At 49.8% G+C, this 16,572-nt stretch overlaps 1 protein-coding gene across 1 annotated transcript; it reads left to right on the forward strand.

The window, feature by feature from the left end:
- Positions 1–665: 665 nt before the first annotated feature.
- Positions 666–15,227, forward strand: TCHP (trichoplein keratin filament binding). Its single transcript, XM_032602582.1, is given in 14 exon segments — positions 666–805; positions 2,128–2,321; positions 3,318–3,528; positions 4,138–4,194; positions 5,568–5,636; positions 6,515–6,688; positions 7,750–7,797; positions 7,799–7,863; positions 8,047–8,113; positions 9,220–9,392; positions 10,236–10,317; positions 11,684–11,869; positions 12,452–12,595; positions 13,633–15,227. Coding segments are annotated over 13 exon segments (1,503 nt in total). The 5' UTR covers positions 666–805; the 3' UTR covers positions 13,666–15,227.
- The last annotated feature ends 1,345 nt before the right edge of the window (positions 15,228–16,572 follow it).

Consider the following 16,572-nt stretch of genomic DNA (forward strand, 5'->3'; position numbering starts at 1 on the left):
GAAAACAGAGAATGGAATAAAGGGAGGAAGGAATGAAGGAGAGAGTAAATGAAGACAAGAATGGGAAAATGAAAAGAGCATGAATCAAAGAGCGGATGTTTTCATTTTTTTAACGGAATAGTTGATACATAAGATAATACACGTAACACCTGCGAGTTATAAAACACACTAAGAGAATGAACAGACTTGAACCCACCACTATCCTAAGACAATAGAAAGTTACCAATAACTCGTCCCTACTGACGCCAGCAGTTCTGCGAGCTGGCTGCACGTCGAAAGCACCTGGGGGGCTTAGACAACCACTGATACCCTCAGGGAGCTTGATGGGATTTGTCTGGAGTTTGGTTTGGACATCTGGATTTTTAAGAGCTCCCGAGATGATTCTCATGCGCAGCCAGGTTTGAGAACCACTGGCTTATAATCACCTCCCCTATCATATCCCTCTGATTTCCCCCCATCCTCACCTTTATCCTAAATTTGGTGTAGTGAATGGATTCTTTTCCTCTTTCCTTGCCTGTTTCCAGGACTAGCGACGTTTGCGATTGAGCTCCCGCCCATCACGCGGGGGCACCAGAGAAAAACGCAGCCTTCTTTTTCCTCTCTGCGCGTCTAGTAATCGCGCTGCAGGAGGCTTGGCCCTCGCGGCGCTCCGTCGCCGACCCGTTGCCCCGGCAACGAGCGGGGAAACGGCCGGCGTAGGTGCAGTTCTGCTCGGAAGGGTTGCAGCGGGCCGGGCCGGGCTCGGTTGGGACATGCTGCAGCTCAGGCCGGGACAGCCTTCGAAGATTCCGGGGCGCAGAGAAACGTAAGTCGGGGGTTTGGGCTCGGCCGGGGGCCGGCTTTGGGGCCGGGACCCTCAGAGCCCCGCTGCAGTCGGCCCCGCGCTGGCGGGAAGCGCGTCCGCTGTCGCGGGACGCGATCGCAGGGAGCCCGGGGGTTCGGCTTCCCGTTCTCACTCTGCTCCCCGCGCGCTCTGGGTCCGACACTTCCCTCTGTAACCGCTTTTGTTACAGAGGGATGCGACTTTTTCAGGGAGCAGCCCAGCTTGTTGGTGGCAGATCCGGGACCGGAATCTTAAGTTTTCTGACTCCTGGTGCAAAGATTTATCCGCGGGCGGCTCACAGGGCAAGGAAAACAGTTTGTCAAGCCTGCCACAGTCTGAAGACAGATCATAAACTGGCAGCCTCAGGCTAAACTCGGCCCATAGACGCAGATCACTTTACTTCGGGATCGGAGGACTCTGAGCTTGTTTATTCAACAGAAGCTCCTTAAGTATTGTCACAGCCAAGCACTGTGTAGACCTTGCACATAGGGCAGCTTTTGGACCAGGGGAAAAGGTGTCCGGAGTGAGACTGGTTCTGCTTTCGAGTCTCCAGCTGTGTCCCCAGATTGCTTCTTGACCCATGCAAATTCATTCCTCTCTCTGGGTGGTGGTTTCTCCATCCGTAAGATGAGGGATCTCCCTCCATGCTAATCCAGAACACTTCCAGATGTGACACCTGGATTGGGCCACTCTCTGCGGGTTGCCGAAGCCAGGGCATGTTGGCCCCAACAGGCAGCCTCTTGCAGTCTACAGAGTCCGGGCACTCATCTCAGACTAACATGAATTAGGATCCCAGCTCTTTTATAAATTTCCTCCACTTCCTGCTTTTGTAATCTTGAGCAAGTCATTTTACCTCTTTGAACTTAAGTTTTCTCACCTGCCAAAAAATAGGGCGATAGTAACAATGAAAAAGATCGTATATGTCAAGGGCTTGGCACACACAAGTATTCCTTAAATTATTATCTATGTTACCTTAGGCAGAGCATAGAAGTCCCCAGTGTGCTTGTCCAGCGTTGCCAGGACTGGTTCTCTGTCTCTGTCTGCAGTGCCCTTCATGATGTCTGGCTCACAGCCCGGTGCAGTCCACGCTTATTTAAGTAGATGATTTGCAGTCCTGATGACAAGTCATTTTTAAAATACTGGTGCCTGGGGGCCTACACTAAGACTGTTTGATTTAACTAGTCTGGAATGGGGCCCAGGCTCTACCAGGCGATTCCAGTGTTCAGCCAAGGGGTGAGGATCACGCATTAAAGGGATGAGGGGTTGCAGCAGGCTCATTTTCTTACCACTGCTGTTCTCCTCAGATGGCACTCCCCACGCTGCCCTCCTCCGGGTGCAGCCGGAGGCTCCCGGATCAGCAGGCTGCACGACAGCAACGCCGGGAGCAGGAGGCCCAGCTTCGGCAGCAGTGGGATCAGAACAGCCGCTACTTCAAGGTGTCTGACATCTGCAGCTCCAAACAGGCAGAATGGAGCTCCAAGGCCTCCTACCAGAGGAGGTAATTGTGTGGTGACCGCCATCGTTTAGGGTTGAGGGCCACTTGCTGTCAGGAGATGTGACCTTAAGGACCTGGGGGAGTGTGGCTGGACAGCATGGATTACCTGCACAGTGATGTCTTTCCAACTGGAAATTGAAAAAAAGATCATCAGTGAAGTAACAAATTCGCACTGAAAAAGACAAAATGAGAAATGTATGTAGAATGTGGAAGTCTCCTTCGTAACCCCATACCCCCAGGAGAGAACCACAGTGAACTGTCTGGTGCATATCCTCCCATACTCTTCTCCATTTGTGTTTGTGTGTAAATATATATACACATATACACCCATTTTCTGTAGAAATGCATGTAAAAACATTGAAGTTAAAAGCATAGGTTTTAGGGGCTTCCCTGGTGGCACAGTGGTTGAGAGTCTGCCTGCCGATGCAGGGGACACGGGTTCGTGCCCCGGTCCAGGAAGATCCCACATGCCGCGGAGCCCGTGAGCCACATGCCGGCTGAGCCTGCGCGTCCGGAGCCTGTGTTCCGCGACGGGAGAGGCCACAACAGTGAGAGGCCCGCGTACCGCAAAAAAAAAAGCATAGGTTTTGGAGTCGGACAGGCCTAGATAGAAACCCTGACTGTGTCACTTGCTGTATGAATGAGCTCAGTTTCCTCATCAGTGAAGTGGGGCTAAAACAGAACCTACTTTATAGGATTTATGTGATGATTAATATAAAACCGTCCAGGTATGTAGTACCTGGTACACAGTAACTGCTCAAATAATATTAGCTGGTACCATTAGTACGCGCATATATAAGCCCATTATACATTTTCTTCTTGCAAAAACAAGATTCTATTATGCGTAGTGGTTCTGTCACCTCTGTTCACTTTGGCTGGAAGAAACCTTCCCGGGTCACCACATTCTGTCTGCCTCAGCCTCTGTCACCCACACAACCAGCCACGTGTTCCCTGTGCGGCTGTAGCACATCTGGTTGATGGTGGCTCCTTCTTAACCAGCATGCACGCCTACCAGCGGGAGAAGATGAAGGAGGAGGGGAGGAAGCGTCTGGAGGCCCGACGGCAGAGACTCAGGCAGCTTCTGGCAGAGGAGCAGGACCTGCTGGCCAGAGAACTGGAGGAGCTGAGGCTGAGCATGAACTTGAGGGAAAGAAGAATCCGGGAGCAGCACAGGAATCTGAAGTCAGCCCGAGAGGAGCAAAGGAAACTGGTAAGTAGCTTTTTAGGAGGCTGCAGAGCGGGAGTCCCCAGCCTGTCAGTGATGCCACTTGGGGTCCCCTCGGGGGCTCTGACCTGTTGAGACGGCACTTCACTCCAGAGCCAGTCGGGAAAAGTGCTTACTCTGAGTTGTTCTTTATGTGTGTTTTCCATGAGTCATCTCTATTCTCTTTGGCCCCTTAATTATTACATCTGAGTCCTTTTTCTTTATTCTAGTTCTCTGGTCCCACAAAGGGCTGGGAGTGGTATATTTTATCTTCCAAAGTAGTTGTGTGCGATGGTGAGCCCCAGAACTCTGTTTTTAAGCCTGTTGTATATTTTGAAACAGATCTTTAGTATCTAGGACCCATCTGTAGCATCAGATTTGGGCCCCCTTTTGTCACCATTATAAGAGTCATTTGTCAGCACTGTGTGCTTCCAATCAGGTGTCTGGCTCCCAGCGCCGTGGGTGTGAGGCATGTGGGAGGTCTGAAGGGCAGGCACAGTGCCGGGTGCCAGTGGAGGAGCTCTTAGCCTGAGCTGACTTCTATTGTGGGTTATCCAAAATGTGGACAGATTGGAAAAGTGACATCAGGCTTCCCTCTTTGTGTTTTCTTGACAGATTGCTGAACAGCTTTTGTATGAACACTGGAAAAAGAACAACCCCAAACTTCGAGAGGTGAAAACCAAGGAGATCCTTCTGTTGATTTGCCTAAGTAGATGAAGTCATGTTTCCCGTCTTGTTTTTAAGCTTGCATCTTGTGCTGGGGTGAAACAGAGATCACTCCAGCCACCTTGAAAAGAAGCCCCACACAGAAGATCTGGGTCATTCGGTTAACAGCTACAAGTGGCTGTGAGGTTGGGACGTCTGATAGGGAGGGGGGACCCCAAGGGCAGAGGCTGGGTAGGCAGAAGGGGCCACCTTGGACGGCCTCATACGGTCTTCCCCTGGAAGTGCTGGGGAGCACCTGCGTGATTTTAAGCAGGGGTGCGACAGGGTCCCAGCTGCATTTTGGGGAGCAGCAGCTTTGGCAGTAATGTCGAGGTGGGGGGGGGAATGGGTGATGTCAATTGAGGGGTTGCTGCCGCAGCCCAGGCAAGTAATGGTAAAGGTCAGAACTGGGGTGGCAGGAGAAAGGGGGACAAATCCACAGGCTTCGGGGCAAGGAGAGAGCGGGGCGTCTTGGCTGGGGTTACATCATTCAGCAGAGATTGGGCTAGAGGGAGAGACTCCCATGAAGGATATAATTAATTAGTTTCAGTGTATAGTTTGTGTATCCACTTGGTGTGTTCACTTGTGTGCTCATAACTTCATGTAGAAATTGCCAGTCACAAGTACTGGAGCATCTGGCTGCTCTGCAGTGCTGTGCGGTTAGCGCTAAACCCAGGAGGACTCCTCTCCCCAGCCATTTGTAGATTTCAGTGGCTCCTCCAAAGTCATGTACTCAGATGTTTATTCAGAACATTCAAGTTAGTTGCAAAGGTTTACATGTGTGAGTTGAGGAAGAAATTTAAAACTTTTATAATAATTTCCCAAACAAAAGCTTTGGACGGTGGTACAATTCATTTTCTGATCCAAAAGATTGTTTAAACCCAAATCTCTTATTAATTACCCCAAATTTGTTGCATCTATTGATACAGGTAGTGCATGTTTTTACAGCTTCTCTGTTGCAGAGGGAGTACTGGGGAGCCAGGCCAAAGGTTGAGTCTGTTCCTCATCTAGCTTCTGCCCTGGGGCCTGGCAGGCTTTAGACCTACCAGGGTGGCCTTTGAGATTAGATTTCCATTTCAGTGTCTGCTGACCTGTTCTGGCTCAGCCCCAAGGGTACTGGAAGAAAAGTTTGTTACTTTTTTCCAATTCTTGACATGGTTTAGAATTGACTGGTCCTTTGGTTTTCTAAATGACTTGCAATCAGACTGTATATGTTGGGGTCACCATGCACTTACTTATAAGACACCTGGCCACATTCCAGGCCATGACACTGTACTCGGCAGTGAATATGTGTCCAATGAATCAGTTAGGAAGTTTATTCTCTGCCTTCTCGTCCTCAGATTGAATTGGAACTTCACAAGAAACATGTGATAAACTCTTGGGAAACACAGAAAGAGGAAAAAAAACAGGTGTGGTATGTGTTGGGAGACTGTCTCCATGTCTTTTTTTTTTTTTTTTTTTTGTGGTACGTGGGCCTCTCACTGTTGTGGCCTCTCCCGTGGCGGAACACGGGCTCAGCGGCCATGCTCTGCGGCATGTGGGATCTTCCCGGACCAGGGCACGAACCCGTGTCCCCTGCATCGGCAGGCGGACTCTCAACCACTGCGCCACCAGGGAAGCCCTGTGTCCATGTCTTTGAATTTGTTTCTTGTTTTCAATGTTAATGACTCCAACACAGGAATAGACTTTTTCTCGGTTTACTTAACACATGTTAAAACTGAATGTTTGCTGCTCTTATGCAGACAAGAATCCTATGTGATCACTCCCAGGGGCAGAGAGTAAGACAAGGCGTCCAGGGCTGGTTGATGGTAGACGCAACATGCATCCTTAAAGGTTGTTTCTGTTGCAGCACCCTCTTTTGATGTAATTTACGTCATAAAGTCTCAACCTTGGTTTATAGCAGCAACTCTGGGGATAAAAGTCCACACCTCCGTGGACCCACTGCTTCACCTCTGGGTTCATTTTGGAAAGTGTTTTGTTGACTTGTGGAAGGGAAGGAACCCTGGTGTTCTTGAGCCCCTCCTCTGTACCAGGCACTGTGCTGAGAGCCTCCCCAGCTTCATCTCTGAGGGCAGCACCACTCCCATGGTTCCCACAGTGAGAATCGAGCCCAGGAAGATGCACCTTTGCCTGGGCCACACAGCTGATAAGTGTGTGGCCTCCTCGGGTGCAGACGTGTTGGAATGAGGAACGGGCCCTGAGGCTTGCTGGCCGGTGGTGGGGAGCAGGGTCTTTGCCAGCTCCATGCTACAGATACTCACCCCCGGGTCCCTTTGGCTCCATGCAGCAAGAAGCCGCCGAAGAGGAAAAGGAAAAACGGTATGAAAATGAATATGAAACGGCCCGACGGGAAGCGCTGGAACGGATGAAAGCAGAAGAGGAGAGGAGGCAACTGGAGGGTAAACTGCAGGCAGACGCGCTGCGCCAGCAGATGGAGGAGCTGAAGGTGAAGGAGATGGAGGTGAGGGCGAGCCCCGGCGCCAGGGCCTCCTCGCTTGCAGCTCCTTCTTGTTAGGAAACGGGCGTTTAAAAAGCTGCGCTAGGGGGCTTCCCTGGTGGCGCAGTGGTTGGGAGCCCGCCTGCCGATGCAGGGGACGTGGGTTCGTGCCCCGGTCCGGGAGGATCCCACATGCCGCGGAGCGGCTGGGCCCACGAGCTATGGCCGCTGAGCCTGCGCGTCCGGAGCCTGTGCCCCGCGACGGGAGAGGCCCCAACAGTGAGAGGCCCGCATACCGCAAAAAAAAAAAAATAAATAAAAAGCTGCGCTAAACAGAGACCATATCCGGGGGGGCGATTCTAAGAAGGGAAACAACGCTGGGCTCTCCTTCTGACATGTGCTCCCACCTGTGGTTCTTTCTGTGCCCAGATTCTAGAGTGTCAACCGTCAGGAGATAACACGCGTCCCCTCCGACGTGTGTAGAGAGGCCTGCTGTCCCGAGAGCCTCCTGAGTACTTGGATTTCAAGTGCTCTTAGTAGACTTGACTTAGTCTGATGATCCAGCACACAGCTCTCGCGGGAGACTAGCAGTTTGGGGTCTCAAGGCACAAACCATGAGGATCTTTGGTCCTGGAAGCTGTTTTGAGAATACTGTGCACAGTTGCTCTGAGGGGCTGGATCTTCTCATGCAGGCGAGGGGAGCACTCCCCCCTTCCCCAGGCCAGAATGATTCAAGAACTAGATCCTTTGTGCCCACGACGTATTCTAAGTGCCGAGCACTGGGCTGGCTGCTAGGGATACAGCTGGGAGCTGTATCGGTCAGGGAGACAGATGTTTAGTTACAATAGGCTTGGGAAAGTGCAGGGCCCTGTGGGAGCACGGGGCAGGGGTTCATCCTTGTTGGCAGGGTTGGGAAGGCCCAGCAAGATGAATGAGTGAGCTGGGCCAAGGGGCTCAGAGCCCCAGGGGTGGAAGGGGATCCTGGCACCAGGTGGCCAGGCCACCCTTGTTGTGTCGTGTCTGCTGAGGGATGAAGGAACTCTGATTCTCATGCACTTACCTGGTTTACCGTCTTGTACCCATAGGCCACCAAACTAAAGAAGGAGCAGGAGAATCTGCTGAAGCAGCGCTGGGGAGCTGGAGAGGCTGGAGGAAGAGCGGAAGCAGATGGCAGCCTTGTGGCAGAAGGCGGAGCTGGGGTACGTGTGAGAAGGACCCCCAACCCCTCGCCTGCCTTCCCCAAGCGGGCGAGCCTCTCACTTTCTCAGACGTGCAGTGGTAAACCCTGAAACCGAACGGGATACAATCTGCAGAAAGCGGCTGTCTAACCTCTGCTTTTCTTTAGGAAACACTGAAGGCAACCCATATTTTCTCATTTCTAGACGCTTTTTGAGACATCAGTATAACGTGCAGCTCAACAGACGTACACAGCAGATCCAAGAGGAACTGGTAAATCTGAAGGGACAGCCTGGAGTTTCTTTCACTTCCTTTTGAAAAGCATGTTTTCCATTGCTTAGTAATGGGTGCGTTCTCATAAGAAAACACCAAGTGAGATCCCCCCTTGACCAGCAGCCCCCGCAATCCCTGCTCCTCCCAGAGGTGTCTGTTTGGGTGTACATCTTTCTAGATATGCAGTTGACCCCTGAACCACGTGGGGGTTAGGGGTGCTGACCCCCACGGAGTTGAAAACCCACGTACTGCTCTCTCTGCCTCAAAAACGAATTGATAAATGACCCACTGAAGGGCAGGAAGCTAAAACAGTTTGGTTAGAATCAGGACTCAAACCCTAGTTCATTTCCGTCTACCTACTGTACTCTCTAGTCAAACACTTTTCCCACACTTAGTTAAAGATCTGTAAAATGAAAACACTAGTATATTTATTGAAAAAGATCTGTGTGTAAGTGGACTCACACAGTTCAAACCCATGTTGTTCAGGAATCAACTGTATTTACATACACACACATACAGGGAAGTGGTGAGTTTGGGGGGTTTTCAGTTTCATTTTTAAATGTACTTGAAGTGGCATTGCACAGCATAGTACCTAAGAGTACACCTCAGGCTTCCAGACCAGTGTTCTTAGACTGAGCTTGTTCTTTTTGACTAGCTGCTCGGTATTCCTTGCAAGTATTTTGATGGGCTCCCTCACTGAGACCAGACAGGAGAGTTGCTTTCCCACCCCAGTCGGCTTTCCTCTTACGGAACAGCTGCAGTGAGCACTTTGTGCATATATCTCTGTGCATTTGTGTCTCTGTAGCTTATATCCTGTGAAGTGGAACTGCTGGCAAATTGTGTTCTAAAAAGCTGTGCTACCAGATGTGTCTGAGGGCAGAGATGTGCGTGTGGTGGCAGAGGGTCTCTCCCTGTGGGCAGAGAAAAGCTCCTGGGCCTCTGTGGTGTCTAAATCATCCCTACGTGATCACAGCCTGCCTGCTCTGGAAACAGCCCATGTCTTCCCAGAACGCCTGCTTTCAGTGCCGAGGGGCTGGCAGAGCTGAGGCTGTTGCTACTGCAGGGCTGGGCACCGCGCCCACTGCGCTTCCTCGTCCTTCCTCTAGGAGGCAGACAGGCGCATCCTGCAGGCGCTGCTGGAGGAGGAGGACGAGAACCAGCGCGTGCACCTGGCCCGGAGGGAGCAGGCCCAGGCCGATGTGGCCTGGATGAAGCGGGTCATCGAGGAGCAGCTGCAACTGGAGAGGGCGCGGGAGGCGGAGCTGCAGACGCTGTTGAGGTGAGAGGTGGCATTCTGGCCTCTGCTTGCACCTCGATTCCCGCAGGTCAGCAGGTCGCTGTGAGGGTTGTCTGCTGTTGAAACTCCCATCCTTGTTCCTCTGTCCATCATTCGTGAGGAGCACATCTTTGCTAGTGGACCTGGCTTGTGGGGTGTTTCCCTCGGGTTATTTAAGGTGGAAGCCGTTAGGGTTTAGAGTAAGGATCTGTTCATCTGAGATCTTAGAAACTTGAAAGGAAATGGTTATAAATTATGGAGACATTGAATGCTTCTTAGGTCTATATGAATGGGTCTGGATCCTAAAACTTAATCTGGTAGATTGAAGTACTGGAATAACAGGTAACACTTATTGAGCACTTACCGTGCGCCAGACACTGTGCTCAGTGCTTTACGGTCCTCCTCCTGTTTAATCCTGACATCCAGCCCAGTGCTGGGGTCACAGAGTACTTGGGTCACGGGGAGTCGAGGCAGTCACTCACTTGCCCCAGGCCACAGGGCGAGCTAGAGTGACCGCAGGAACATGGTGACAGAGCTCAGGCACCGGCGTGCCCCTCCTCTTCTCCAGCCCCGATGGTTTCATTCACTTCAGTGTTTAAATGTCCTGGATGCACGTCTTCACCAGTGCTTTTTGTAAGGAGATGGAGGGTTAAAAAAGGGAACTTAAAGTGCTTACGATAGTAATACTTTCTGTGAAGTTGTCCTTCCCTGTAATCTGCTGGAAGTTTATTTGGAGGTTGGCTGCACAGAAGGTATGTGCTACCTGGTGCCTTGGAGCCCTGTTGGTTCTCTTCTACCACCGGTGGTGGTAAGGATCCAGCTGTCATCCTCTCTGTGTCTCCCTAGGGAGGAGGCTAAGGAAATGTGGGAAAAGAGAGAGGCAGAGTGGGCCCGCGAGAGGAGTGCTCGAGACCGGCTGATGAGCGAGGTAATCCGGGAGTGGGCGCAGGTGGCCGGGCGGGTGTCGGGTTGGTGACCACGTGCTGACCCTGCCAAATGTTCTGGGAACAGAGTCCCCTCTGGGCATTTTCAGTGGACTTTCAATATTATTATAAAAGTAATATACGCTTACTAGGAAAAAATTCAGTACAGAAAAGTAAAAAAACAGTCACCATCTACATCATCTACACAGCCACTATTTATTTCCTTCTACGCTTCTGTTTCTATGGATAATGTTTTTTCTACATACTATACTGAGCTATTTGATTTCAATCATTTTATTATACTATTATATCTTCTTTGTAAATGTCATTTTGATGGCTGTGTAATGTATCTTGTGGGTATACAGTAGTTTGTTTTTCCGTTTCCTTTTGTGGATCCATTTTTTTTCTGATTTTGAGCCGTTATATATTACTGCAGTGAACATCTTGGTGCAGAAGCCGTTTCCACATTTAGGATTTTTTTCTTGGAGTGCAAAACCAGAAGTAGACTAAGGAACATGACTTTTATTTGTCATATATAAGTAGTGCATTATAAAACACACCCCAATTCAAAGGAAATCTTTTGGGGGGAAAAGGTCTTTATTATCCATGTATTGGAAGTTATCTTAAAGTGGTTTAAAATGGAAATTATATTCTGTGCAGGCCAGCATGCTACATTTTAGAACCCATGGGAAATCCGGTCTCAACTGGTGCTTTTTCACTTTTGTGAATACCAGATACTCTCCAGCATCTTTTTATTTTTTTCCCCCATTTAAAATGTTCCTCCTCATTGTGGCCACTTTACATGTCCCCCCCAGAGAGCATGACTGTTGGGTATGGCAGGTGGCTTCCTGCTGGTCCTGGTTGCCAAGTCCCGACCATCATGTGGACATAATCCTGCTCTGGCCAAGAATCAAACACAGCAGGTTTCTGCTGCTTTGAGCAGTAAATTTAAATCCACAAGGTTGGTGGGATGACCCAGACCCTGCCTGTGGCCATCTACGTGGCTTGTGATTTCTTACGTTTTCTAGAACTCACTGATAGGGAGTGAGAGTCACCTTGTTGCTATGTGTCTGTGCCCTGGGGACGGAGCTCCATCCCTGCCTGCTTTGATCTCTGGTGCTCGGCTGTCTCCATACGCACAGTCCACGTGCACTCTGTGTGCGATGGAGACGCGTGGGAAACGTGGCCGATTGTTTGGACCGATCCCGTAGTCTGGGCTTGCCTTCATCCTGGTGTATTTGGGCCTGAGGCTGAGGATTAGGCTGGGTCTGGTCTCCATGTAGCTGCAGCTGCAGACTGTCCACGGCTGGTAGAACAGGCATCTGTTAAAGTCTAACCAAAATCTTCCCTCTTCCTTTCCGCTGAGGATAGGTTCTGACAGGAAGACAAAAACAAATACAGGAAAAGATTGAACAAAACCGACGGGAGCAAGAGGAATCCCTGAGACACAGAGAGCAACTTATTCGAGATCTTGAGGAGGCCAGAGAGTCAGCTCATCGTGAGAAAAAGGAGAGCGAAGAACTGAAATCGGCCAGGAAGCAGGAGCTGGAAGCCCAGGTGGGGCTGAGCCCTGGGATGAACGCACGGGCAGCAGGCCCTGCTGGGGTTCCTGTACCATCATGGCACAGGGTTCAGGGACCCTTGACTTATTTCCACAGCCTGGCCTGGACCTTGTCCAGGAAGCCCACGTTTGGGAGCTCAGAGCATCCCTTTTCATTTCCCGCTGGAACCCTGACCCTCCTGGTTGTAGCTCCAGCCCCGCTCCGGGTCCTCTGTCTCCCGTGGAAACAAGGCTGCTGTTACCATTCCTTGCCTCTTTCCTGGCTGCATCTGCAAGCACCTGGCTCACTGGCCACAAGTCTCTTTTTATTCAATTCAGTACCTAATAGTTAACACAGAAGGGTCTTCCCAACACGTGGCTACGTCCAGAGCTTTTTACAAGGTGCATTTTACCACACACATAACCTCTCCAGTACCATGGTACCATTCGGTACCATGAATGTCCTTCCCATGAGGGCACTGCCACCACTAGTGCTGAGCGCTGATGCTCCAGCGGGGGGACCTGAGCCTCTCCCTCTGGATCAGAGGCAGGGTTCTGCCCTGCGGCCCGTCCCGGGTGACTTTGCTCTCGGTGGCCAGGTTGCAGAGCGCCAGCTGCAGGCGTGGGAAGCGGACCAGCAGGAAGAGGAGGAGGAAGAAGAGGCGAGGCAGGCAGAGCAGCTCACAGACGCCCTGCTGCGGCAGGAGGCGAAGATGATGGCCGAGCAGGGCTACCGGCCCAAGGTAGGGAGCCGCAGCGGACGGCGCTGCTGCCGTGCTGCGCAGCCTGGCCCTGCTCTCCCAGGCTGGCTCACAGCCCAGGGCGCAGGGCTGCTTCCCAGCAGCTCAGATTCTTCCTTGCTCCTCTTCTTGTGTGTTTCTTCCTTTCTCGACTGGTAGGAACCTTGACACAGCGTCTGTTTCAGTCCTTCACTGGGCCTCAAACAGCCCTTGTGGCGACTTTGCTGTGGCTCCTGCCACTGCAGCCCAAGGACTGAGGTCCTGACTGCTAAGCTGCGTGCCTGGCCACCCTGTTCGGGATAGAGAACAATCCAAGAAGAGCTTTGCCGTGGCTGGTGAGAGGTGAAGGCACAGTGGTGCTGGGTCCTAACTGTCCAGACAGCAGAACCCAGCTGACCGGGGTGACCAGGGGCTTGTTTCCCTTCCTCTCCTGCCCTCGGTACCTGCGGTTGCCCCCTCCCTATCATCTGATCCTCTCCTTCCTTCTTTCCCTGCCTCACGAACTACTTGAGTGACCCCCAATGCGGGGTATCGGGGGATCACAGACAAGCAGAGGCCGTCACCCCTGGGAGCTGATGACTAAAGCACCCAGGAACTGACTGAGGGCTCAGCAGGCGTGTCGCCTTTGTCCCTCCTTTAGCAGGGCCACTCTGGCGTTCTAACAGAGAGGCCAGCTTCTCTGTGGTCAGAAACTCTGGGAAGCTGATGAAACAGAGCAGGTACCACACCTGCTGCAGAACGTCAGTGTCCTAAGTGGCCAGGGATCTCAAGGCGCAGGGAACAGCATTTTCTAAACTTACTCCATCATGGATCAGTGAGTGTCTCAGATCGAGGTCTCAGAGAGCCACGTGAAATGTTACTTAGGGCTGGTACTTAAAAAAAAGAGGGCCTCATTTAGGGCCTAAGGTCAAAGACTTTTCATCTCTAAATGAAAATAGCCATTTATACTGTGCTTGTAGCTCTTTCTTAAAATGAGATTAATTTCCAGCGCTCCAAAGACTGCTGACCTAATCAGTCTTATGTTTTCTTTCTCTTCTCAGCCTTATGGACATCCCAGAATCGCTTGGAACTGACTCTGTTGGTACTGTAAGCACAGAGAGCAAGGTTGGTGAGGCCTCTGACATGCAGCCGCCAGACCGTCTTACGTGTTCTGTTCCAGCGTTCGGGTCACTGTAAAATAGTTCAGCGAGCCTGTTCAGTTCCACAATTAAACAGAGAGAGGATCTGGCCAGACTTTAAGCTGTGATGGATTTGCAGCATGCAGCAGGAGGCCCTTTCCTGCCTTTCTTATCCTAGAAAGGGGCTTCACAGTTAACACATTGACAGTGCTGTCACAGTCTTGTAATATGTTGATAAATAATATAGATTCTAAGTCAAAGCTAGGAGTTACACGTTGTGTTCCATGACAGGATACATGGTTTCCTGTTGTCTCACCCCTAATTGTCAACCTCCAGTGAGGACTCCAGCTAGAGATAGAGAAATTTTTCAGTTTTTAAAATTGCCATTTAAATTTAACTCTTCTATTGAAAACAAATTTGTGGGTCTTGGTACAGTTTATTAATTTCAGGATTTATTAATTTAGTTGTCCCAAAAGGATCACGTCCTGTTTTATGGAAGAAAAGAACTATGAACCCTGAGACAATCTGATGTCGTCCATGGATGCTTTCTAAAAAGGTGGTGATAAATGAGTCTTTCCTCCTTAAAGAAGCATTTTGGTAGAATTTCCATAGAGCATTGCATGGGGGCAGGGGTGATGATCCCAATGTATATGTAACTGAGCCTCAAAAAGGGACCTCAGAGGGGCTTCCCTGGTGGTGCAGTGGTTGAGAGTCTGCCTGCCGATGCAGGAGACATGGGTTCATGCCCCAGTCCAGTAAGATCAGTCCAGTAAGATCCCACATGCTGCGGAGCAGCTAGGCCCGTGAGCCATGGCCGCAGAGCCTGTGCGTCCGGAGCCTGTGCTCCGCAACAGGAGAGGCCACAGCAGTGAAAGGCCCACGTACCGCAAAAAAAAAAGAAAAAAAAGGGGGACCTCAGAAGGTCACCTGGTTGGCTAACCTTTTGGCATGACACCTTGGACCTCTAATGTCTTGGGAAGGGCTCAGCTGTATGCAGGCTTCTGGGATTTATGTGCCCAGAGGAAGGGGCACTGAACCTGAAAAAACGAAATCAGACTCAACCACAGATCGGCCAAAAATCTGTCTTCCCACTGTTCTATCAATGTGACATAGTCCTAGATTTATCTCTATAAATAGCTGTAAGTTCCTTGCAGCAATAATCGTATTTTTATGACTTGTATTTTTTTCATGTTCCTCCTCTGAGGTTTCAGTTTTCATTACATTGTGTTCAAGATTCCATATCTCAGTAAATTACAGCTAATTACAGGGCTGGGTTCCAGGTTATTAAAACAAAGTTTATTTAAAAATTCGGAGTCTAAGGGCTGCATTGCCTTTCACTTCCATTGTGCTGTAAAAACAAATTGAGCTGCGAACCGCGTCCTTAATCTGTTTTTCACTTTGTCTTACATTTCTTTGGATATGATCCCCTGAGCACCACTTTCATTATGTGTGCTCATATTTACTTCCCTTCTTTCAGGTGTTCATTAGTTGTGAAATAAAGTTCTGGTTTGACAGCATTGCTTCCAAGCTTTGTCATTGTTGCTTTTATTAATTGCTGCAAAGTGGGTTGTATAGAATGATAGGTTTTTTTTGTTTTTGTTTTTTTTGTTTGTTTTTTTGTGGTACGCGGGCCTCTCACCGTTGTGGCCTCTCCCGCTGCGGAGCACAGGCTCCGGACGCGCAGGCTCAGCGGCCATGGCTCACGGGCCTAGCCGCTCCGCGGCATGTGGGATCTTCCCGGACCGGGGCATGAACCCACGTCCCCTGCATCGGCAGGCGGACTCTCAACCACTGCGCCACCAGGAAAGCCCAGAATGATAGGTTTTTACTGATTTAATCCACATCTCTTACAGGTTTGAATATTTTCTATGGTCACATTTTCTAGGTTATATTCATTTTTCTTGTGAAAGTGGTATTGTCTCTCATTTCCATTGGAGCCTCTCCTAAGTAGACTACAGGGAATTATTAGCAGTCATACATTGTCCAAGCTCCAGGACAGAATCGATGTGGACAGAATTTTTTTCTTCCGCCACGCCACGCGGCTTGTGGGATCTTAGTTCCCCGACCAGGGATTGAACCTGGGCCCTCAGCAGTGAAAGCGCAGAATCCTAATCACTGGACCACCAGGGAATTCCCCCAGATTATCTGTCTTTTTGTTTTTTTGGCCACGCTGCATGGTTTGTAGGTTTACTGAATATTTCTTATTTCTTTGAGTTTTTTGTTTTTGAAGCCTGGCAGGAATCTTATTAGCATTAAAGATTACATTATACTGGTTCTACACACTAATATATTTAACTGTTTCCATTCTAAACTGGGCCTCAATCTTTGTTTCCAGATTTAGAGATTCCACTGTCTTACTGTTTCTGGTATAGCACATACTCTTCTTAGCTCTTATCTGTTGATTGTGTTGTAGCTATATACATACACATATATTGGTTTTGTTGTTTTAAGCACCTTTTTCTACTTACTGTAAAATTAATAATTTATAGATCATTCTATAGCAGATTCTTCTACAAGGTTCAATTCCTTTAGAACAGATGGTGTTGAAGCCATTACTAACATGTTCTGTGTGTAAACAATTCTCACTCTTTTTGCTCCCTCAGCACATAACCTGTTTAGGGTGGATGCTCTGCGAGGCCTGGGGAAGTTAAAAAGCTGAACAAGAACAGGCACAGGAATCAAACAAGTGCATGGATAAGCAGGCGTCACTGGCGGGCACAGAGCCAGTTGTAACTCGTGGGACTGAAGGAACCATGTGTGCCATAAATATATTCAGTATATCAACATTTCCTTATGAATATAATGAATATTTTTTCACAATCTGGGTTTTTAGGTAGTTTTCAGTCTTCATAAAATATAAAG

This window comes from Phocoena sinus, chromosome 14 (assembly GCF_008692025.1).
Source record: "Phocoena sinus isolate mPhoSin1 chromosome 14, mPhoSin1.pri, whole genome shotgun sequence".
Lineage (NCBI taxonomy): Eukaryota > Metazoa > Chordata > Mammalia > Artiodactyla > Phocoenidae > Phocoena > Phocoena sinus.